This window comes from Musca autumnalis, unplaced genomic scaffold, assembly GCF_047663935.1.
Source record: "Musca autumnalis isolate F117 unplaced genomic scaffold, ASM4766393v1 scaffold_4, whole genome shotgun sequence".
NCBI classification, from domain to species: Eukaryota; Metazoa; Arthropoda; class Insecta; order Diptera; family Muscidae; genus Musca; species Musca autumnalis.
Window position 1 is genome coordinate 226,287,387 of NW_027411977.1, and position 24,431 is coordinate 226,311,817.

The 24,431-nt window shown below is 34.7% G+C and overlaps 1 protein-coding gene across 2 annotated transcripts; it reads left to right on the forward strand.

Annotated features, from left to right (window-relative positions):
* The first annotated feature begins 4,657 nt into the window (after positions 1–4,657).
* On the forward strand, positions 4,658–13,243 carry Hip14 (palmitoyltransferase Hip14). 2 transcript variants are annotated; one of them, XM_073987661.1, is made up of 3 exons: positions 4,658–6,280; positions 6,362–6,641; positions 11,443–13,243. In XM_073987661.1, the coding sequence occupies exons 1-3, from the start codon at positions 5,036–5,038 to the stop codon at positions 11,850–11,852; spliced, it is 1,935 nt and encodes a 644-aa protein (XP_073843762.1). In that variant the 5' UTR covers positions 4,658–5,035; the 3' UTR covers positions 11,853–13,243. The 2 variants fall into 2 exon arrangements, with proteins under 2 accessions (XP_073843762.1, XP_073843761.1); XM_073987660.1 differs by having other exon boundaries at positions 4,698–6,280; positions 11,428–13,243.
* The last annotated feature ends 11,188 nt before the right edge of the window (positions 13,244–24,431 follow it).

Below are 24,431 nucleotides of genomic sequence, written 5' to 3' on the forward strand. Positions count from 1 at the left end.
TATTTTGTTTTTGTATTTTTGAACGCACACGCAACACGCAGAGTTATAGGTTTGGCCCTAACATGAAAAAGCTATATTAGACCATGTTTATATTATAGCCTTTTGCAGGGTTAAACTTCTTTATGAGGATTTGTTTGACGTATATGTAATGGAATTGACATTTAAAACCCAGTGGGTTTGTTAAATCCGGTTATATATAAACGTACTATTACACTCATATTTGCTGACACTTTTTTATCCATACCGCAATCTTTATGTTTCGCATTTTCCATGCTACTTTAAGTTTTCCGTTCACACTGCAAGTAAATTTTCGTATATCAATGGAATTGAAATTGACAGTTGAAATCGAGAGGACTTCGTAAATGTGCCATGATGTAAAAATAGCCTAATAGTAAGCTTACATTAACGAAATCCATTCGATTTGAACTGTCAATTCCATTGCTTAAACGTCAAGTGAAATCCAATGGATTTCAGTAGTACGATTCTCTAACTCATGTTTTGAGTTACCGACATAAATCGGTAAAACTAAAACGCAAAATTATGAATGAAAAGTTCAAATAAAATTTGGCAACACTCTTGCTATCGGTAGAACTTTACTTAACTTTTTATTCGTGGCTAACTTACCTACAAACATCGATATTTATCGAAATTATAAGCATTTTAATTTTGCCGACAATTATCGGTAACTCAGGAAATGAGTTATAGACTCATGCCAAGTTTACACTTGCGCTCCAAAATCCACTGGATTTCACGAAATCCTGAAATACACCCCGGTGTTTACATTTATTTTTTGTTGATTTCAAACATATCACAATGATCAAGGTAGATGCATATGGCATATGCGCAGCTGATCGAACACGAAATTTGAAAACAAGTTGTTGTAAATTGAATTAACCATCAAAAATATACGACAATATAGAACTTTACAACTTTATTTGGAAACTTATCGTAAAATTATCTATATATCGTATTAATTGTGTATAGTACTAACAAAAAAATGATTTTATTGTTGAGACATCGTTATAATAAATTTTGATAGATAAAAGTTGTGCTCAGAACCTGCACAATATTAGTACATGCAGTAGTTTTCCCGTTTAGTGCTAAAAATGCATTCCCGTACTCCGAAATCTAGCAAGATTTGCACTTATCTTTAAACAAAAATAGCGTCAAATAACACCCTCTTCTCCTGTTTTCTGCCATACAATTTTGGCCTAGTAGAGACTAGCAGCATGTTTATACGTTGATTTTGACATTTTTGCAATTTCCGTCATTTTTCCGTTCCCGCATTTTTTTTTTAAGAAATTTGTATTTTTGACAATTCGCTCTTTTTCTAACATTACCATTAAAAAAGTACGGGAACACAATGAAAAATAGTATTGTAACAAAGTAATTTAATACCACATTGTTTACAAATTTTATTCTTCTGCTTATTTGGCTTGAGGTCAGTAAAATTGAAAGGACATGAATTTCTGTTTTTCAATTTTGTTTTTTATTACCACCAATATTTCGACTATCTTCGATAGTCATCATCAGGGATTTGTGTTACTTAAAAAGAACAAAACATTTCGTTACATAAATATATAAAACAATAATATAACAATTTTTACATTGGATTATAAAACTTTCTTATAGGTAACCGCGAGTTCCATCCTCTCCTCTTGACAAAGAATTTCCAACTAATGCTTTTTGTGTTTTTCAATTATGTTCCTATAAATTTGAGCGCAATTTTCTGTATCGGTTTTATAATTCATTCGGTTTTCTGTAGGGACATTTACAATATGTAGCATTTCCAAAAAGTATCTTCTTTTGTAATTGTTTTCTTGTGCTAAAATAGCTACATTTTTGAAGTTTGGTGTGTGTCCTTCTTTCGAACAATGAGCTGCGAGGGCAGTTTTTTGCTCCAATGGCTTATTTTTGGCTTTTTGGTCCGATTTGTGGGCGCTGAGTCTGGTCTTAAGTTTTGATTTTGTTGTGCCAACATATGTCTTCTGACATATGTTGGACCCGTCACCATTGCATTTAATCTCATATACCACATTAGATTTATCTTCATGTGGTATTTTTGATTTTGTTCTGCTAAAAAAGTTGTTATTAGTGTTGCTACTTTTAAAGGCCAGTTGGTATTTTTCTTTATTATAGATATTAGAAGCGGCGAATCTTTCGGAAAATCCTGGAATGTACGTCGATCTTTTGTATGTTTTTTCAACCTTTGTTGTGTTTTTATCTGTATGTTTGTTCTCCACATGTTTTAGCAAGTCATTTATTAATTTTGTAGGGAAATCATTCATTTTTAGAGCTGTTTTTATTTTCATTTTGTTTTTGGTATGAAATTTACTGTCACTTATGTTCATTACTCTGTGGATGAAATTTGTTGCCGTATTAATTTTTATTCTGCGGGGGTGTTTAGAGTAATAATTAATAATTCTGCCCGAGGCCGTAGGTTTTTGGTACCAATCCAATAACAGCAGATTATTTTGCCTATATATAATGGAATCAAGGTATGGTAATCGGTTGTCGTTTTCAGATTCCATTGTGAAACGCAACTGTTTATTGTACATATTTAAAGTTTGAAGTGTTGTTTCAACTTCGGTTTTCTTTATAATACAAAATATGTCGTCTACATATTTTGTTAATATCCTAGGTTTCAGAGTCAGTTTTATCATGGTTTCGTCAAGGAGTTTTTCCATTACGATATCTGCGATGATTGGCGAGATTGGCGACCCCATTGGCATTCCCTTTAACTGTTCGAATACCTTGTCCTTATATTGAAAATACCTTGCGTCCTTTATGCACATTGTCAGCATTTCGATGAATAAGTCCATTGGAATGTCGGTGTGTTCCTTGATGATTGTCCAATTTTCCTTAATGATGTTGATAGCCAAGTTAACAGGGACACTTGGGAATAGAGAAACAACATCAAACGATATCAGCATCTCGTCGTCTTCAATATGTTGCCTGTTAATTCTCGATTTAAATTCTACAGCGTCTTTGATATTATATTGTGAATCAGCCGTTAAAACCTTTAGGATGTTTGCCATGTACCTTGATAGTTCGTAGGTAGGGGAGTTTATAAATGAACAAATCGGACGCAAAGGAGTTCCATCTTTGTGGATTTTGGGAAGTCCATATATTTTCGGCGGTACTGAAGTTCGACTTATTAACTTGTTTTTCTCCCCCTCGTTTATTATTTTTAGATTAAACAGTTTCATGACTAATTTATTGTTCTTTTCTTGTAGACCGAATGTAGGATCTTTCCTCAACCGTTTATACGTGCACATGTCATTTAATATTTCATTCATCTTGTTTTCGTAGTCGACTTTTGACAAGACTACTGTTTTTCCACCTTTGTCGGCATTAAGTACCAAAATGTCCTTATTCTGTTGTAGGAACTTTGCAGTTTGGCCCACTGTACTTAATATAAAGCGATCTCTTTTTCCCAATGCTATATTTCGCGTGTGTTCATTTATAAGAGTAATGAGGTTTATTCTTGCATTCTCTTGTTGTTCTCTATTCTCCAACGTTTGGATACAATCTTCTCACTCTGCTATAACGTTGAACAAAGGGAACGTTGTTTTTGTTGTTGGCAGAGAGAACTTTGGCCCAAGAGAAAGCAACCACTGGATATTGTTGGGGACGTCAGTGTGGGTTTTGTTTACGAACCATTCCTTGTTATACTGCAAATCGAGTTGACAGTGTTGTTGTTGTTTGAGTGCGTTTAGCTTCTTTATGTGTGTGGCTTTTTGTTTTGTGGTTTGTGATTGGAGGATGGCATTTTCACTTTCCAACAACAATGTTAGATCGTCTCTTTCTAATATCTCAGTGAGACGATATTTTGTGTTATTGAGAATATCTCTTGTGATGTTGCTCTGTTTGTGTTTTTGTTGTATTAAAAGTTTGAGTATCTTTGTATGAAAATTATAAAGGAGTGTATCTAATGATCTTTGTACATTTTGTGGTATTGAGTTGTTCACTTTAAATATGTTGTCTATATTTTTCGTTGTATTGGAAATAAAGTTCGGGATTATACCTGTTTCTCTGCACTTTATGAGGAATGTTGCTGTTGATTTTATGCATGCTGCTCGCCTGTTAGTTTTTGAATATTGTTTAAGGATGTTTTTTGTTTCCTCGTCATACTTTTGTTTTATATTTTTATATAAATGCATGTTGATCCTGTTGCTTTTTTCCGGCGTGCCTTCCGTGATTTTATTTTTGTATATTATTGTTGACCTTTGATCTGTAGTTTATTCTTCTACAAATTTTGACACTAAAATTTTTTGTTGCAGCAATTGACCATCTACCTTGTTTATTGTGATACGTGAAAAGTGTTGCAACTTTTGGTACTTTTTTAGGCAAAAACAGGGTTGTATATATGTGTACTGTGATTTCGATGTTGATTTCGCTGAAATCACGAAATGAGATGATTTCATTTTTGTATGCGAAATCATGAACAATTTTGCTTGATTCCGTGCGAAATCACGAAACGCCTTCGAAATCACGAAACGACGCCAAATGTAAACTAAGCATCACATTACAGATGAGTTTACGTTTGAAGTATACGCAAAGGAGTTTACAGTTGAAATCGAGTGGATTTCGTAAATGTAAACCAAGCATAAGTTTAAAATCAAGAGGAGAATACAAACAAGAATGATGCTCAAAAGAGAACTAACAAGGAGAACGAGAAATACAAGGAAAAAGAAGAAGAAGAGAAATTTGGTTGACAGAAGTGTCAAAAATTTTCTGCGAAGGGGTAGAACACTAGTAGAAAAAAATTATAACAATTAAAAGAAATTAAACAAATAAGACAAATAAGAAGAAAATAGATAGAAGATAACATCACCAGAGAATATTTTTTGGACTATTACGGCCTACAAACATCGACTAAATGCATTTAACATGTTTTAATTGAAGGCAAGCAGAGACAGCGTAATAAATCCATAAAGTAGTGGTGGGGGTGAATCATAGAAAATATCCTTACGAACGGGGACTTTGTCTGGTGGTGTTCTATATTCAGGGCTAGAATACCAACAACTGCAAGATGTATCAGAGTGCTTGCAATGCCGCCACTACGGGAACGTGTGCACCCAATCCTGAGGCAGAACGTGAAATGCAAAATGCCTTAATGTCACAACAACCACCCACCCAAGCAAATGAGCCTGATTACAAGGGTGAGATGGCCACATTCGATATAGTTAAAGCCACACAATATGGAGCAACGGCAAGAGTTAAGGAGTTGGTGGAAGCTGGTTGGGATGTCAATCAGCGTGACAGTGAAACGGTGACACTACTGCACTGGGCTGCCATTAATAATCGTCGCGATATTATCAAGTATTTTCTGGAAAAGGGTGCAGTTGTTGATGCTCTGGGTGGTGAGCTAAATGCTACCCCTTTACATTGGGCAACACGCCAGGGACATTTGGGTGCGGTGGTATTACTGATGGCAGCTGGTGCTGATCCTCGAATACGTGACGCCGAAGGTTGTTCCTGTATACATATAGCAGCCCAATTTGCCCATACCGCTTTGGTGGCGTATTTCATAGCAAAAGGTGTAGATCCTGATCTGCAAGATCGTGGTGGTATGACAGCTCTAATGTGGGCTGCATGGAAAGTGTGCGCCTTGGATCCTGTACGTTTACTACTGACACTGGGTGCAAATCCCGCCATGGTTGATTACACACACGGCAATACCGCACTGCATTGGGCAATATTAGCACGCAATTCAACGGCCATAAGTACTTTAGTTCTAAAATCCAAGGCTTCCCTAGATGTGCCTAATTTACGAGGCGAAACACCACTTAGTATGCTGGAAACACAGGCAGGCGCTGTGTGGATTGCTGGAAAGGTCATGGAACGGGTACGAGACGCTTCGCTGACCTCACAACAACGTCGTAGCCTAATAACACGTATCAAACATGATAAACGTTTGCGTTGGTGGTCAATGGTAGCCTGTCCATTCACGGCCTTCTACTTAGCCGGTGTGGTATTCACTCTGAATACCTTGTATATTATCAAGTTCTTTTTATTAGTATGTCTATATGCAATATTCCATACGCTGGGTAAGACATTGTTTGATGATCATTTAATGGCCTTACTGCCGTTGAGTGTGTATTTGGCAACAAAGGCATGGTTTTATATCACCTGGTTTGTGTATATCATTGATGCGGTGTCATTTGGAACAACATTGTTGTTCCTTTTCTGTTCGGGTGGTTTGTGGTATTGCTTTTTGAAGTCATGGAAAGGTGATCCGGGTATTATACAACCTACCCAGGAGCAGAGGTTTAAGGTAAGGTGGTTTGGGGTGGGGGGTTGTATATCTTAAAAAATGTTGGAATTTAATTGTTTTTGTTTTGCTTTCTTCTTACAGACCATCATTGAATTGTCGGAACGTGGTGGTGTGGGCTTTGAACCTTCTTCCTTTTGTTCGGGTTGTTTGGTAAGACGGCCCATACGTTCCAAACACTGTAGCGTCTGTGATCGCTGTGTAGCCCGTTTCGATCATCATTGCCCCTGGGTTGGCAATTGTATTGGTTTAAAGAATCACACTTACTTTATGGGTTTCCTGTGGATGCTATTGGTAATGTGCTCCTGGATGATTTATGGTGGCTCTTATTACTATATGAACACCTGTAATGTGCATTTTGATGGTGAGTATGGAGGGGAATGAAACACTTGGAAGAAGGTTATGTTTTAGGGCCCAGCCTATGGAATGCTGTGAAACTTTTTGCCAGATAAAGTTCATCTCCGACGATCGAAAAGTCATTTCCGATGAAATTTTTCCATACGAAAAGTCATCTCCGATGAACTTTTCTATAGGAAAAGTCATCTCCGATGAACTTTTCTATAGGAAAAGTCATCTCCGATGAACTTTTCTATAGGAAAAGTCATCTCCGATGAACTTTTCTATAGGAAAAGTCATCACCGATGAACTTTTCTATAGGAAAAGTCATCTCCGATGAACTTTTCTATAGGAAAAGTCATCTCCGATGAACTTTTCTATAGGAAAAGTCATCTCCGATGAACTTTTCTATAGGAAAAGTCATCTCCGATGAACTTTTTCTATAGGAAAAGTCATCTCCGATGAAATTTTTCTATAGGAAAAGTCATCTCCGATGAACTTTTTCTATACGAAAAGTCATCTCCGATGAACTTTTCTATAGGAAAAGTCATCTCCGATGAACTTTTCTATACGAAAAGTCATCTCCGATGAACTTTTCTATACGAAAAGTCATCTCCGATGAACTTTTCTATAGGAAAAGTCATCTCCGATGAACTTTTCTATACGAAAAGTCATCTCCGATGAACTTTTCTATACGAAAAGTCATCTCCGATGAACTTTTCTATAGGAAAAGTCATCTCCGATGAACTTTTTCTATAGGAAAAGTCATCTCCGATGAACTTTTTCTATAGGAAAAGTCATCTCCGATGAACTTTTTCTATAGGAAAAGTCATCTCCGATGAACTTTTTCTATAGGAAAAGTCATCTCCGATGAACTTTTTCTATAGGAAAAGTCATCTCCGATGAACTTTTTCTATAGGAAAAGTCATCTCCGATGAACTTTTTCTATAGGAAAAGTCATCTCCGATGAACTTTTTCTATAGGAAAAGTCATCTCCGATGAACTTTTCTATAGGAAAAGTCATCTCCGATGAACTTTTCTATAGGAAAAGTCATCTCCGATGAACTTTTCTATGGGAAAAGTCATCTCCGATGAACTTTTCTATGGGAAAAGTCATCTCCGATGAACTTTTCTATAGGAAAAGTCATCTCCGATGAACTTTTTCTATAGGAAAAGTCATCTCCGATGAACTTTTTCTATAGGAAAAGTCATCTCCGATGAACTTTTTCTATAGGAAAAGTCATCGCCGATGAACTTTTTCTATAGGAAAAGTCATCTCCGATGAACTTTTCTATAGGAAAAGTCATCTCCGATGAACTTTTTCTATAGGAAAAGTCATCTCCGATGAACTTTTCTATAGGAAAAGTCATCTCCGATGAACTTTTCTATGGGAAAAGTCATCTCCGATGAACTTTTCTATAGGAAAAGTCATCTCCGATGAACTTTTTCTACAGGAAAAGTCATCTCCGATGAACTTTTTCTACAGGAAAAGTCATCTCCGATGAACTTTTTCTACAGGAAAAGTCATCTCCGATGAACTTTTTCTATAGGAAAAGTCATCTCCGATGAACTTTTCTAAAGGAAAAGTCATCTCCGATGAACTTTTCTAAAGGACATGTCATCTCCGATGAAAAGTCATCTCCGAAAAGTCATCTCCGATGAACTTTTCTATAGGAACTCCGATGAACTTTTTCTATAGGAAAAGTCATCTCCGATGAACTTTTTCTATAGGAAAAGTCATCTCCGATGAACTTTTTCTATAGGAAAAGTCATCTCCGATGAACTTTTTCTACAGGAAAAGTCATCTCCGATGAACTTTTTCTATAGGAAAAGTCATCTCCGATTAACTTTTCTAAAGGAAAAGTCATATCCGATGAACTTTTCTAAAGGAAAAGTCATCTCCGATGAAGTTTTCTAAAGGACATGTCATCTCCGATGAAAAGTCATCACCGAAAACTCATCTCCGATAAACTTTTCTATACGAAAAGTCATCTCCGATAAACTTTTCTATACGAAAAGTCATCTCCGATAAACTTTTCTATACGAAAAGTCATCTCCGATAAACTTTTCTATACGAAAAGTCATCTCCGATGAACTTTTCTATACGAAAAGTCATCTCCGATGAACTTTTCTATACGAAAAGTCATCTCCGATGAACTTTTCTATACGAAAAGTCATCTCCGATGAACTTTTCTATACGAAAAGTCATCTCCGATGAACTTTTCTATACGAAAAGTCATCTCCGATGAACTTTTCTATACGAAAAGTCATCTCCGATGAACTTTTCTATACGAAAAGTCATCTCCGATGAACTTTTCTATACGAAAAGTCATCTCCGATGAACTTTTCTATAGGAAAAGTCATCTCCGATGAACTTTTTCTATAGGAAAAGTCATCTCCGATGAACTTTTTCTATAGGAAAAGTCATCTCCGATGAACTTTTTCTATAGGAAAAGTCATCTCCGATGAACTTTTCTATAGGAAAAGTCATATGCGATGAACTTTTCTATAGGAAAAGTCATCTGCGATGAACTTTTCTATAGGAAAAGTCATCTGCGATGAACTTTTCTATAGGAAAAGTCATCTGCGATGAACTTTTCTATAGGAAAAGTCATCTGCGATGAACTTTTCTATAGGAAAAGTCATCTGCGATGAACTTTTCTATAGGAAAATTCATCTCCGATGAACTTTTCTATAGGAAAAGTCAAAAGTCATCTCCGATGAACTTTTCTATAGGAAAAGTCATCTCCGATGAACTTTTCTATAGGAAAAGTCATCTCCGATGAACTTTTCTATAGGAAAAGTCATCTCCGATGAACTTTTCTATAGGAAAAGTCATCTCCGATGAACTTTTCTATAGGAAAAGTCATCTCCGATGAACTTTTCTATAGGAAAAGTCATATCCGATGAACTTTCATAAGGAAAGGTCATGTCTGATGAACTTTTCTATACGAAAAAATACGAAAAGTCATCTCCGATGAACTTTTCTAAAGGAAAAGTCATCTCCGATGAACTTTTCTAAAGGAAAAGTCATCTCCGATGAACTTTTCTAAAGGAAAGGTCACCTCCGATGAACTTTTCTATAGGAAAAGTCATCTCCGATGAACTTTTCTATAGGAAAAGTCATCTCTGATGAACTTTTCCATACGAAAAGTCATCTCCTATGAAATTTTTCCATAGGAAAAGTCATCTCCGATGAACTTTTCTATAGGAAAAGTCATCTCCGATGGACTTTTCTATAGGAAAAGTCATCTCCGATGAACTTTTCTAAAGGAAAAGTCATCTCCGATGAACTTTTCTAAAGGAAAAGTCATCTCCGATGAACTTTTCTAAAGGAAAAGTCATCTCCGATGAACTTTTCTAAAGGAAAAGTCATCTCCGATGAACTTTTCTATAGGAAAAGTCATATCCGATGAACTTTCATAAGGAAAGGTCATGTCTGATGAACTTTTCTATACGAAAAAATACGAAAAGTCATCTCCGATGAACTTTTCTAAAGGAAAAGTCATCTCCGATGAACTTTTCTAAAGGAAAAGTCACCTCCGATGAACTTTTCTAAAGGAAAAGTAATCTCCGATGAACTTTTCTAAAGGAAAAGCCATCTCCGATGAACTTTTCTAAAGGAAAGGCCATCTCCGATGAACTTTTCTAAAGGAAAAGTAATCTCCGATGAACTTTTCTATAGGAAAAGTCATCTCCGATGAACATTTCTAAAGGAAAAGTCATCTCCGATGAACTTTTCTATAGGAAAAGTCATCTCTGATGAACTTTTCTATAGGAAAAGTCATCTCTGATGAACTTTTCTATAGGAAAAGTCATCTCCGATGAACTTTTCTAAAGGAAGAGTCATCTCCGATGAACTTTTCTAAAGGAAAAGTCATCTCCGATGAACTTTTCTAAAGGAAAAGTCGTCCCCGATGAACTTTTCTAAAGGAAAAGTCACCTCCGATGAACTTTTCTGAAGGAAAAGTAATCTCCGATGAACTTTTCTAAAGGAAAAGTCATCTCCGATGAACTTTTCTAAAGGAAAAGTCATCTCCGATGAACTTTTCTAAAGGAAAAGTAATCTCCGATGAACTTTTCTATAGGAAAAGTCATCTCCGATGAACTTTTCTAAAGGAAAAGTCATCTCCGATGCGCTTTTCTAAAGGAAAAGTAATTTCCGATGAACTTTTCTAAAGGAAAACTCATCTTCGGTGAACTTTTCTATTGGAAAAGTCATCTCCGATGAACTTTTCTATAGGAAAAGTCATCTCCGATGAACTTTTCTATAGGAAAAGTCATCTCCGATGAACTTTTCTATAGGAAAAGTCATCTCCGATGAACTTTTCTATAGGAAAAGTCATCTCCGATGAACTTTTCTATAGGAAAAGTCATCTCCGATGAACTTTTCTATAGGAAAAGTCATCTCCGATGAACTTTTCTATAGGAAAAGTCATCTCCGATGAACTTTTCTATAGGAAAAGTCATCTCCGATGAACTTTTCTGTAGGAAAAGTCATCTCCGATGAACTTTTCTGTAGGAAAAGTCATCTCCGATGAACTTTTCTGTAGGAAAAGTCATCTCCGATGAACTTTTCTGTAGGAAAAGTCATCTCCGATGAACTTTTCTGTAGGAAAAGTCATCTCCGATGAACTTTTCTGTAGGAAAAGTCATCTCCGATGAACTTTTCTTTAGTCATCTCCGATGAACTTTTCTATAGGAAAAGTCATCTCCGACCCACATCTTTTAAAAGTTTCACAGTAATCCTGTAGTGTCTCTTAAAATTATCTGAAGCCTCTTGATTTCTGGAAATTTCTCATAAACCTAAATAGAATTTTTCTCCTTAGATTTACTAGCAGCTTTGCGTGCCATTGGAGATTGTAATGCCTGGATTGGTTTTGTTATGGCCAATTCTTTGCTACACATGTCCTGGGTCATTTTGCTTACCATATGTCAGACCTATCAAGTCATATGTCTGGGTATGACCACAAATGAACGCATGAATCGTGGTCGCTATCGACATTTCCAGGCTCGCAGTGGAAAGTCGCCCTTCACTCGTGGAGCCTTCAATAATCTAATTGATTTCCTGGAGTGCAGCTGTTTTGGGTTGTTCAAACCCAAACGTATTGATTGGATGCATTATTATGATTTCGATGTCCACACCAGTAAACCCATAGAACATGAACCATTGTTGAGCAATGGTGGTGGCGATGATACAACGGCAGTTTCCGCTTCACATAACTTTCAGTATGTGTAGGATAAGTCGAATCGGGATGCGATGACACGTAAAGCACCCATAGCTAATGTCTAAAAGTTGTGTAATTCCATAGAACAAAAACAAAAAGAAAGCCAATAACAAAACAACAACAAGCCTTTTTCTAAACACTATTTTTTAAGTTTTGAACTGAACTGCAAATTTGTTAATTTAAAAAATTAGCATAAAAGGGAAATTCCACATATTTTTCCTTTTTTTAATATATAAAAAGGAGGAAAAGTAGAAGAAGAAGAGCAACTTCCTTGTATTTATTTAGAAAAGTATTAAACAATTGTGTGCTTATATGTATATGTATAGTAGGATTTTTTTACAACAAACGAGCTTTTTCCCAATTTGTTATTATTATTTTTTGGTTTTGTTTGTGTTATTTTATTATTTTATTTTTAAAAAATTTTTTTAGGTTAAGTATAGCTGCTCAAAGTTTTTTGATATATTTTGTAGTAGAAGAAAGGGAAAACAAAAGAAAGCCATAAACATAAATGTATTTATTTTTTCAGTTTGATTTTAGAATATATTTATAAATTTAACTTGTGTTAGAAAGTAATTTTGAACCACCTTAAACAAAACATATGAAATTTAATTGATAAAAATAGGCATTTTTAGTGAAACGAATTTGAAAACAAAAACAACAAAGTATAAAAAACCGAACAAAAAATGTCATCGCATACCGATTCCTTAAATTAAGTAAAAAAAAAAAAACAAAACAAAACAAAAAAGATTTCAAAACAAAGAAAAAAACTTAAGGGAACTTAATCTCCAACATTTAAAGCAAAACTTATTTGAGTTTTTACATCAACAAAGTTGTACATTTTTCTTAAACCAAATCCTTAAAAGAATTACATAAAAAGTATTTCCAAAAAAAAAAAACAAAAAACTTTTCCAAAACTCCTCTCACACAGCCACATATGTTACATGCTAAACAAATCTTCATATGAATGTGTTTGAAATTCCTTTTCTCCCGCCACCGCTCCCCCTAAAAAGACATGTAAAATATTTGTTTTTTTTTAATTTAAGACTAATATAATAGACATTCATTTATATATAAACATAGAAATTATATAAAATTGTCATTAAGTAATTCGATAAACACGAAACAATTTTTTTCGATACAGTTTTTTCTTTTTCTAATTTTCAAACAAAAAAACCTAAAACTCTAATTGGCTTTATGGCACTTTGCAAACCGTAATGCTATTTAAGAAGAAGAACAACAACAGCAACAGTTAAGCACACCCACATTTAATTCGAAATAATGTGAACGCTGGAAAGAAATCCAAAGAAATTACTTAAATATTATTAAATACTAAAAAAAAAAAACGAAAGAACGAAAGAGATAAAGAAACAACAATAAAACAACCAAATTCCATTTAAAAAAATTCGCATATTCATTTTTAATTCGTATTTTTTTTTTAGAGTTTTTCTTTAAAAATTAAATACACATTTTATACCCCAAAACGAAGGTCGATCGCAAAGTCATTTCCGATGATCTTTTCTATACGAAAAGTCATCACCGATGAACTTTTCTATACGAAAAGTCATCACCGATGAACTTTTCTATACGAAAAGTCATCACCGATGAACTTTTCTATACGAAAAGTCATCACCGATGAACTTTTCTATACGAAAAGTCATCACCGATGAACTTTTCTATACGAAAAGTCATCACCGATGAACTTTTCTATACGAAAAGTCATCACCGATGAACTTTTCTATACGAAAAGTCATCACCGATGAACTTTTCTATACGAAAAGTCATCACCGATGAACTTTTCTATACGAAAATTCCTCTCCGATGAACTTTTCTATAGGAAAAGTCATCACCGATGAACTTTTCTATAGGAAAAGTCATCACCGATGAACTTTTCTATACGAAAAGTCATCACCGATGAACTTTTCTATACGAAAAGTCATCACCGATGAACTTTTCTATACGAAAAGTCATCACCGATGAACTTTTCTATACGAAAAGTCATCACCGATGAACTTTTCTATACGAAAAGTCATCTCCGATGAACTTTTCTATACGAAAAGTCATCTCCGATGAACTTTTCTATACGAAAAGTCATCTCCGATGAACTTTTCTATACGAAAAGTCATCACCGATGTCTCCGATGAACTTTTCTATACGAAAAGTCATCACCGATGAACTTTTCTATACGAAAAGTCATCTCCGATGAACTTTTCTATACGAAAAGTCATCTCCGATGAACTTTTCTATACGAAAAGTCATCACCGATGAACTTTTCTATACGAAAAGTCATCACCGATGAACTTTTCTATACGAAAAGTCATCACCGATGAACTTTTCTATACGAAAAGTCATCACCGATGAACTTTTCTATACGAAAAGTCATCACCGATGAACTTTTCTATACGAAAAGTCATCACCGATGAACTTTTCTATACGAAAAGTCATCACCGATGAACTTTTCTATACGAAAAGTCATCACCGATGAACTTTTCTATACGAAAAGTCATCACCGATGAACTTTTCTATACGAAAAGTCATCACCGATGAACTTTTCTATACGAAAAGTCATCACCGATGAACTTTTCTATACGAAAAGTCATCACCGATGAACTTTTCTATACGAAAAGTCATCACCGATGAACTTTTCTATACGAAAAGTCATCTCCGATAAACTTTTCTATACGAAAAATCATCACCGATGAACTTTTCTATACGAAAAGTCATCACCGATGAACTTTTCTATAGGAAAAGTCATCTCCGATGAACTTTTCTATAGGAAAAGTCATCTCCGATGAACTTTTCTATAGGAAAAGTCATCTCCGATGAACTTTTCTATAGGAAAAGTCATCTCCGATGAACTTTTCTATAGGAAAAGTCATCTCCGATGAACTTTTCTATAGGAAAAGTCATCTCCGATGAACTTTTCTATAGGAAAAGTCATCTCCGATGAACTTTTCTATAGGAAAAGTCATCTCCGATGAACTTTTCTATAGGAAAAGTCATCTCCGATGAACTTTTCTATAGGAAAAGTCATCTCCGATGAACTTTTCTATAGGAAAAGTCATCTCCGATGAACTTTTCTATAGGAAAAGTCATCTCCGATGAACTTTTCTATAGGAAAAGTCATCTCCGATGAACTTTTCTATAGGAAAAGTCATCTCCGATGAACTTTTCTATAGGAAAAGTCATCTCCGATGAACTTTTCTATAGGAAAAGTCATCTCCGATGAACTTTTCTATAGGAAAAGTCATCTCCGATGAACTTTTCTATAGGAAAAGTCATCTCCGATGAACTTTTCTATAGGAAAAGTCATCTCCGATGAACTTTTCTATAGGAAAAGTCATCTCCGATGAACTTTTCTATAGGAAAAGTCATCTCCGATGAACTTTTCTATAGGAAAAGTCATCTCCGATGAACTTTTCTATAGGAAAAGTCATCTCCGATGAACTTTTCTATAGGAAAAGTCATCTCCGATGAACTTTTCTATAGGAAAAGTCATCTCCGATGAACTTTTCTATAGGAAAAGTCATCTCCGATGAACTTTTCTATAGGAAAAGTCATCTCCGATGAACTTTTCTATAGGAAAAGTCATCTCCGATGAACTTTTCTATAGGAAAAGTCATCTCCGATGAACTTTTCTATAGGAAAAGTCATCTCCGATGAACTTTTCTATAGGAAAAGTCATCTCCGATGAACTTTTCTATAGGAAAAGTCATCTCCGATGAACTTTTCTATAGGAAAAGTCATCTCCGATGAACTTTTCTATAGGAAAAGTCATCTCCGATGAACTTTTCTATAGGAAAAGTCATCTCCGATGAACTTTTCTATAGGAAAAGTCATCTCCGATGAACTTTTCTATAGGAAAAGTCATCTCCGATGAACCGGGAAATAGGGAGCCAAATACACCAAATACAATCGGTCCGTTGAGTAAAGTTTTATGCGTCAAAAACAATCACCACGTGAACACTTTGCATCACTTACACTTTTTCATGTGGTTGTTGCAATGCAGTACTCAACGGAGCCATTGTGCAAGGCTTTTAATGTAAGTTGATGGCGACTCCTTTCCAATCTCCAACGCCAACTTTCTCTTTTGGAATGTCTGGGATTTCCTTTCGGAGTCGCCAATCTTTGCAGAAGATTCAGTGGTCGGGCATTTTTCACTTTTCGTGTCCACACGCACATTGTCGCCGTCTGTCAAAGAATACTCGGGATAGTTTCCTCCACTTGGGTCATGATAACTCGGAACATTTGAATGTGGGAAGCACTCATCACCGCTTCCGTAGAAGTCGAGAGAGATCCTTTGACTTCCTTAAGGGTAGAGAATTCCTCAAAGTTTGTGCCTGTTTTGCTTTTGCTGGCAGATCCGGAGTCAGCGGCGGCTTCAGTCCTCAATGGTTAGATTCAGATTAAACTCTCTCTAAGCTTCCCTTTCTCCTCCCATCCTGTTTCTTTCGGTTGTTTGATTGTAGCTGAGATTGTTGCGCACGATCGCTTGATAACGACATGCGGCCTGTTCCCTTACTTTAGAAAGTGGTAAAACCGGCAAAAGTAGCAAAAGTTGTAAACTGCTCTCATATGAATTGTATGGTGTCTGAAGTAAAGGAACGCTTTTCGAGTAAAAAGTGGAAAAACTTGAAGATTCTTGAATGTAAAGGAACAGAGCTTATGTTTACATCATGGCACAATTATCCAGGTAGTGGCATCGTAAAATTTTGAATATGTTATGTCAAAACTTTCTTTATGTTTTTGGGAAAATTACAACAAAAATCGTTTTTTATAAAGGGATTTGACTTTTCATATTCGATCAGCTGGTGTGATGCCACTACCTGTGTAATTATGCCATGGTTAACATTTACGATATCCACTCGATTTCAACTGTCAACTCCTTTGCGTCAACTGAAAACTCATCTGAAATCGACTGGATTTCATTTGACATTTGAGCAATGGAATTGACAGTTAAAATGGATTTCGTAAATGTAAACATAGTTTAAGGGCCCTTATCTTTTTTCACTGTTTTGTTTTAACCCTGCGTTTACAAATGACAGGACAGTTGACTTCATGTATTGATTGTCAAAATCCCACAACTTGCCTGTGTGACATAGGCGTCCCGACAACTGCAAAAACAGTTGTAAAATTTTGAATGAAAATCGTCGATTTCTTTTTGTTTCCCGTTCACATATTTTGTTTTTGTTCATGTTCTTTTGTTTTCAACACATTTCAATTATTATTTTTACAAAAATGTCAAAAATTTGTCTCCCCTACTGTCTGTGAAAAAATGATGGACAGCTGGGAGACAAACGACAAATGTATGTATGTGTTAGTAAATCAGAGTTGTATTTGAAGACAAACTGTCTGGTGTAAACGCCTAGTAAGGGAACACTCCCCATTCATAGAAAAAAACTTCCTATCCGTGAAATTCCCACTTTGCACGCTGGGGTAACGACTACACAATCCATCGAATATCCTCTCCATTTCAAAGGTAGTTTCGAAGGTGTTGTCCCATTCACAACATGGCAAGGTTAAAAAGACTTCAAGGTGTCTTCTATAGGCGATTTTAATATCCCGGTTACACTTATACTATGTTTACATTTACGAAATCCACTCGATTTCAACTGTCAATTCCATTGCTCAAACGTCAAATGAAATCCAATCGATTTCATATGAGTTTTCATTTGACGTATACACAAAGGAATTGAGAGATGAAATCGAGAGGATTTCGAAAATGTAAACATAGTATTAACCGGATTAACCCAGTGGGTTTGGGTTTCAAATGTCAATTCCATAGCGCAAACGTCTAATAAATCCTCATGAAGCGGGTCAATCCGGAAAACGACTCTAATGTAACGGTACTATAAGAAACGAAGAACGGATAAATGGAAGAAACACCAAAAATTTTAGCAAAATTGTCAAAGTCTACGGCAAAATTTCCTTTGCAATGCATTCTTAAATTGGGCGCCATTCTTGCTAAAAGCGAAGAGCAAGTTTTGCTAGTTTTAGAGTAGTGGAACGATTTTTTTTGGATAAAGGAAACTGAGAATTTGTAAAGGCAATCAACTCCTCATTTTAAAGATGGATCCGAAGGTGTTGAAACATTTACAAGGTGGCAAGTTGATGAGAACGTCAATGTGTCTTCTATAGGCGATTTTAAGAAACGAAGAACGGATAAATGAAAAATGTCAAAAAATCTAGCAAAATTGTCAAAGTCAACGGGCGGCATTCTTGGGCGGCATTCTTGCTAAAAGCGAAGAGCAAGTTTTGCTAGTTTTTTTTTTTTTTTTTTTGAGTACTCAAACGCATTTTTTGGATAAAGGAAAAAATTGGTCGGTAAGCTGATTTCGAAATTTCTTCCAGTTTTTTTGACGTTTCTGTCATTTTTTCGTTCCCTTTTTGCGAAAATTTGCGTGTGGTGGCAATTTTTAGACAAATTGTTTTTTAACTATACCATTAAAACAGTACGGGAACAGAGCCACAATGAAATTTTATTTAAAGCCTTTAGTCCCAATTTACATTAGGCGAGTTTACTTGCGGCAATTGTCAGTTTGATGGAGAGAGAGGTGAGGCATAACCCTTTGCCTCTCAGCCCCCTCTCTCACCTACAAACTGACAATTGCCGCAAGTAAACTCGCCTAATGTAAATTGGGACTTACCTAATTAACTGCGTGTTGCGTGTGCGTTCAAAAATACAAAAACAAAATACATGTATTTCAAATTGAAAACAAAAACAAATACATGTATTTTGTTTTTGTATTTTTGAACGCACACGCAACACGCAGTTAATTAGGTAAAGGCTTTAAAGGTTCAAAATTTAACTGAAGTTCACTTAGTCCCGGTCCACACTAGAGTGAATTTCGTTAAAAAAATTTATGAAATTAGGCGTTCTTAGATCGAATTCCTTACCATAGCAACTTCATGATTTTACTCTACTATGGAACTCTATACCATTTTCACATGTAATTCAAAGAATTATGGCCCCGGCACATACGGTCCGTCGTGCGTCGCGTCAAGCGATGATAACAACAACCACATGAAAAAAATTTAAGTTATGCCAAGTTTGTTCTTGACGTGTTCACGTGGTTGTTGTAACGCAACGCTCAACGCGCCGTAGGCTTTACAGTTGTAATTTGATTATTTCATTTGAAATTCGAAACATTTCACTTGTAATTTGAGAATTCCAATTGAATTTCGAATTATTTCATTCGTAATTTGAGAATTCCATTCCATTTTTTATCCTTTTGAGATATAATTTGGCTGAGACTAGTCCCATCTATAGAACATTGATTGTGTGATGTCATCTTGGCGTTTTTCTGTTCTATGAGGGAATTGACTTTATAGTAATAACCCGGTTACACTTAACCGGATTAACCTAGTGGGTTTAGGTTTCAAATGTCAATTCCATAGCGCAAATGTCAAATAAGTCCTCATGAAGTGGGTTAACCCGGCAATAAACTCTAGTGTAACCATACTATAAGTTTGCATTTGCCAAATCTCTCGGTTTCAACTGTCAATTCCATTGCTTAAACCATGGTATATTAATCGCTGAAAAATGCAACCCTGTAGCCATGGCTTAAAACGTCAAATGACATGGAGCAACAATAAAGGTAGATATATATGCATAGTTAGTCGGTTTTACAAAATCATATGAAATTTGGAACTTCACTGTTTATTTTAAAAGTACTAAATAGAGTAAAAAATAAAAATCACTTCAGTTATGCTCCGGAATATTATTGTTAGATAAGTTTTACCAAAACTTAAAGACAGTGAAAACAAAAATGCCGTTCCCTTATCTTCTACTTGAAAAGTTTGGCTGATCTAACATCGTGATTGCTGGCAACGGATTTGCAGATACGGCGACATTTCTTCAGCAAGAAATTCTACAATATTTGTAATTTTTTCGTTCCCGTACATTTAGAAAAAATTTCAATAAATATCAACACTTGACAAGTCTTTCAACCGCAAGTATTACTGCATATTAAAAAATCAAAAATTTTATTTAGCCACGCGAATAAAAGTTCTTTTCCTTGTTTTCAATTTTAAGATATAAGGTCTGTTCGATAACTCAAAAGTTTGTACAAACTTTTACAAAATTCTGTTCGATAACAAAATTGTTCAATAAAAGAGATATGAGAAGTGGTTGCAAGAACTTGCAAATACTTTTAACTTGAGAAGTTATCGAACAGGCCTATAGTGTTAAGGGAGTTTTTTGTTGGAACAATTCACAGATGCATCTACCTTTATAATTACATAATGTCAACAACAGTGAAAAATGCCAACCCTGCTTTTGACAGAATAGGCCATAACAAGAAAAAAATTGTAATCAGCTGTTAGCTGTGGCCTACTGCCAAGTTTACACTTGCGCTCCAAAATCCACTGGATTTCACGAAATCCTGAAATACACCCTGGTGTTTACACTTATTTTTTGTTGATTTCAAACATATCACAATGATCAAGGTAGGTGTATATGCGCAGCTGATCGAGCATGAATTTTCAAAACAAGTTGTTGTAAATTGAATTAAACATCAAAGTTATACGACAATATAGAGCTTTACAAATTTATTTGGAAAATTATCGTAAAATTATTAATAATAAATTTTGATAGATAAAAGTTGTGCTCAGAACGTGCACAATATTAGTACTTGCAGTAGTTTTCCCGTTTAGTGCTAAAAATGCGTTGCCGTACTTCGAAAACCAACAAGAGGAGAGGAGGAGAAGAGCAGCTCCTTAAATAAAAATAGCACCGAATAACACCCACTTCTCCTGTTTCCTGCCATACAATTTTGGCCTAGTAGAAGAAACTACATAGCAACAAGCATGTTCATTGACATCTAATATGATAGCTTGATTTTGACATTTATGCTGGAGTTTTTGCAATTTCTGTCATTTTTCCGTTCCCGTATTTTTTAAGAAATTTGTATGGGGAAGCAATTTTTGACAATTTGATCTTTTTTCTAACATTACCATTAAAAAAGTACAGAAACACAATGAAAAATAGCATTGTAACAAAGTAATTTAATATTTTTTCACATTGTTTACAAATTTTGATAGTAAGATTGTTTGTGGCAGCAATCGACCATCTACCTTATTTATTGTGATACGTGAAAAGTGTTGCAACTTATGCTTGGTTTACATTTACGAAATCTACTCCATTTCAACGTCAAATAAAAACTCATCCGAAATCCATTGGATTTCATTTGACGTTTAACACTATGTTTACATTTACGAAATCCACTCGATTTCAACTATCAATTCCATTGCTCAAACGTCAAATGATATCCAATCGATTTCAGATGAGTTTTCATTTGACGTATACACAAAGGAATTGACAAATGAAATCGAGTGGATTTCTTAAACGTAAACCAAGCATTATGATAGTTTTTTAGGGAAAAACAGGGTTGTATATCATGTGTACTGTGATTTCGATGTTGATTTCGCTGAAATCAAGAAATGAGATGATTTCATTCTTGTATGCGAAATCATGATGAATTTTGCTTGCATCAAAATTGATAAAATATATAAAAGTTTACATAATTTCTGGAATTAGGGTCAGTTACATCCAAACTGTTGAGAGTTGAACCAATTAACATTTCGCAACAAATTCCAAATAATGTGCTCAGCAATTCTTCAAAACATTCTGAAACTGAAAAACACTTATTTTATGTTGTTTAGGCGGGATTTCATATCGTACTTTATACAAAACATATTTCAAACAACGTTCACACAGGCTGTTTATTCTCATATTTGAAATTTCAATGTATTGTTGATATATTTTTCAAATTGTCGTTGAAGAATATGTTAGAAATAACGCGATAGAGGCATTTTACGGCAATGATATGTTCTTAAGAGTTGTGTATTACATTTCAGCGAATATTTGGAGATACGCTGCGAAACATATTCAAATTACGGAATTTTTAGATATATTATAAAATTTGAGGCAATAAATGATGTTGTTCGCGTTGATTATTTTTCCAAATACCTTCTTCTTGTTCTTATCTACAAGTTTGCTGCGGATGTCATGGAAAGATTCGTGTTGGTTTTAAAGATATACCCCCGATTTACTTTAAAAAGTCAATATTTAACGATGTTTAAATAGGGCTATAAAATCCGAACCCGATCTAACAAAACAAAACCCAAAGATGGTTTTTGTCTATTGGGTCTGTACTTTCATAAAAACCGCATTAGAAGCTGTTTGCACAAAATTACCTTGAAAATGTTGCACAGTGTTATTAATCTTATATATTTAAAAATATGTGTATAAATACGAAAAAACACAAAATTCATCTCTATTGGATCGAATGGGTTCAAATGCTAATGAAAAGATCGGATCTTTTACGACTTCGTTGGAACCAATGCAAAGGAGGCCATGAAATCATGTCATCGCATGGAACCCCTTCCTTCAAAGTTTGCTGCGTATCGTTTTATAACACTGTGTAACATTTTTAAGGTAATCTTGTTCAAACAATTCGAACTGAGGATTTTTTGAAAGTATAGACCCAAACGACAAAAAACCCTAGTTAGGTTTTGTTGGTCCCGGTCCACACTAGCGTGAATTTCATTAACAAGTTTCATGAAATTAGGCGTTCTTAAATCGTTAGGCGTTCATTCCCCACTACAGCAATTTTATGATTTTACTCTACTATGGAAGTCGATCTAGAGACGCATAATTTCATGCAATTTTTACAATGAAATCACTCTAGTGTGGACCGAGACTTGTGTCAGATCCAGCTTGGATTTTATGACCCCATCTAAACATGGTTAAATATTGAGTTTTTAAAGAAATTTGGGGTTATATCTCTGAAAGCATTGCAAATCTTCTTCTGACCTCTGTAGCAAATTTGTAGATAAGAACAAGAACAAAATATTTAGAGAAATAATGAACTCGAAAAACTACATTTATTGCCTCAAGTTTAGTTAGTTAGTTAGTTTATTTTTATTGAGACTTTTTAACAAAATCAAGGTATTTGAAACGTTATAAAGGAGGTTCTTAAAACTGGAATGTATTATTTTAATGGCTGATGAAAAGAATATAACCCATGTTATTAAAATCAGCAGTTAAACAATCATTATATATGTTTACAATAAAAGAGAAAACGCTTGCTCCCGGCGTTAACTTATTGCCTCAAATTTCAAAATATATCTAAAAATGGCATATGCTTTGTTCCAGAACCTGCAAGAAGTTACTATTTTTTACTACGATAACATTTTTTCCTTTATGTTATCGAAAAAATATTAAAAAATAGTAGATTCTTGCAGTACTGGAACAGACCAACTATTTATATACATTCTGCACCAATTATTTCCTTTATAAAATTTTTCATTTCACATTTTTATAGAAACAGAATTGAGCCCCATATCTCCAAAACTGTTAATTTTTTCTTAATGTTTTCTTTTGAAAAAATGTTCGCTAGCATATTATACACAACTTTTCAGAACATGCCATTGTTGTAAAATGCCTCCATCATGTTGTTCTCAGCATATTTTTCAACGACGATTTAATAAATATGTCAATAATGTGGTGAAAACAGATATGTGAGAATAAACTGTTGATGTGAATAGTGTTTGAAATAGGTGTTGTAAAAGATATGGTAAAAAATGCCGCTGAAACAACATGAAATAAGCATTTTAGAGTTTCAGAATATTCTGAAGAATTGCTGAGAACATAATTTGGATGATTTTTGCATATGGTTACTTGGTTCAACTCCCAATAGTTTAGCTGATACCGACCAGAATCCCAGAAACAATGTAAAATTTCCTATATTTTATCGATTTTGATGCCCTAGATGAAGTTTTTCTTAGGTAGTCTGTTCAACAGATAAGTTCTACTAGTTTAGGGTTACAATATTGCTAAAGACCGCAAGGCCAAATTCCTACTCCTTTCTTAGATAAAGGCCTGATAAATGCAAACAATTTTAGTTTTAGCCCGGTTTAGATGAGGCCATAAAATCCGAACTGGATCTGACAGGATAAAACCCAACTAGGGTTTTTGTAGTCTAAATATGTACTTTCAAAAAATGCATACTAGAAGTTGTTGCATAGTGTAATACAATTTGCCATGTTGCCAGGCCGCTTTATAGTTAGTGAACATTTATTGTGTGATACCAACTTAGCGTTTTTCGCACATCTGGTACTACTCGTCTTGACACAAAATGGTGGAATTCGTTTTAGGAGGTAGTCTTCTTGTAAAATGGAAACCATACCCGCCTTACACACAAATGTTCGAGGGTTCGAATCTCCTGGGGGATGAACGCTGTATGCTGAATTGAATTCGGTTAACAAACATATTTTCTTCCGTTGTTTTAGTGATATTGGCATTAAGAAAAAAAAACCAAAAAATTTGTTATAAAATTGCTAAAATAAATAGAAAATATGTATATTAAAAGTTCATTAAATAATAAAAACATGTATAACCCAATCTTGAAAGTAAATCCTTTTTTTGCACTTAAGCCATAAATTAATAAGAAAAACGAATACAGAAACAAAATGCAAAACAAATTCTAAAAATCAACAGCAGCAACTATAGCACATTGTTCAATAATAAGATTATTTTTAATAAAAATTTATAATAAAAGGCGTATAAAATAAAAAAATAACGTAATGAT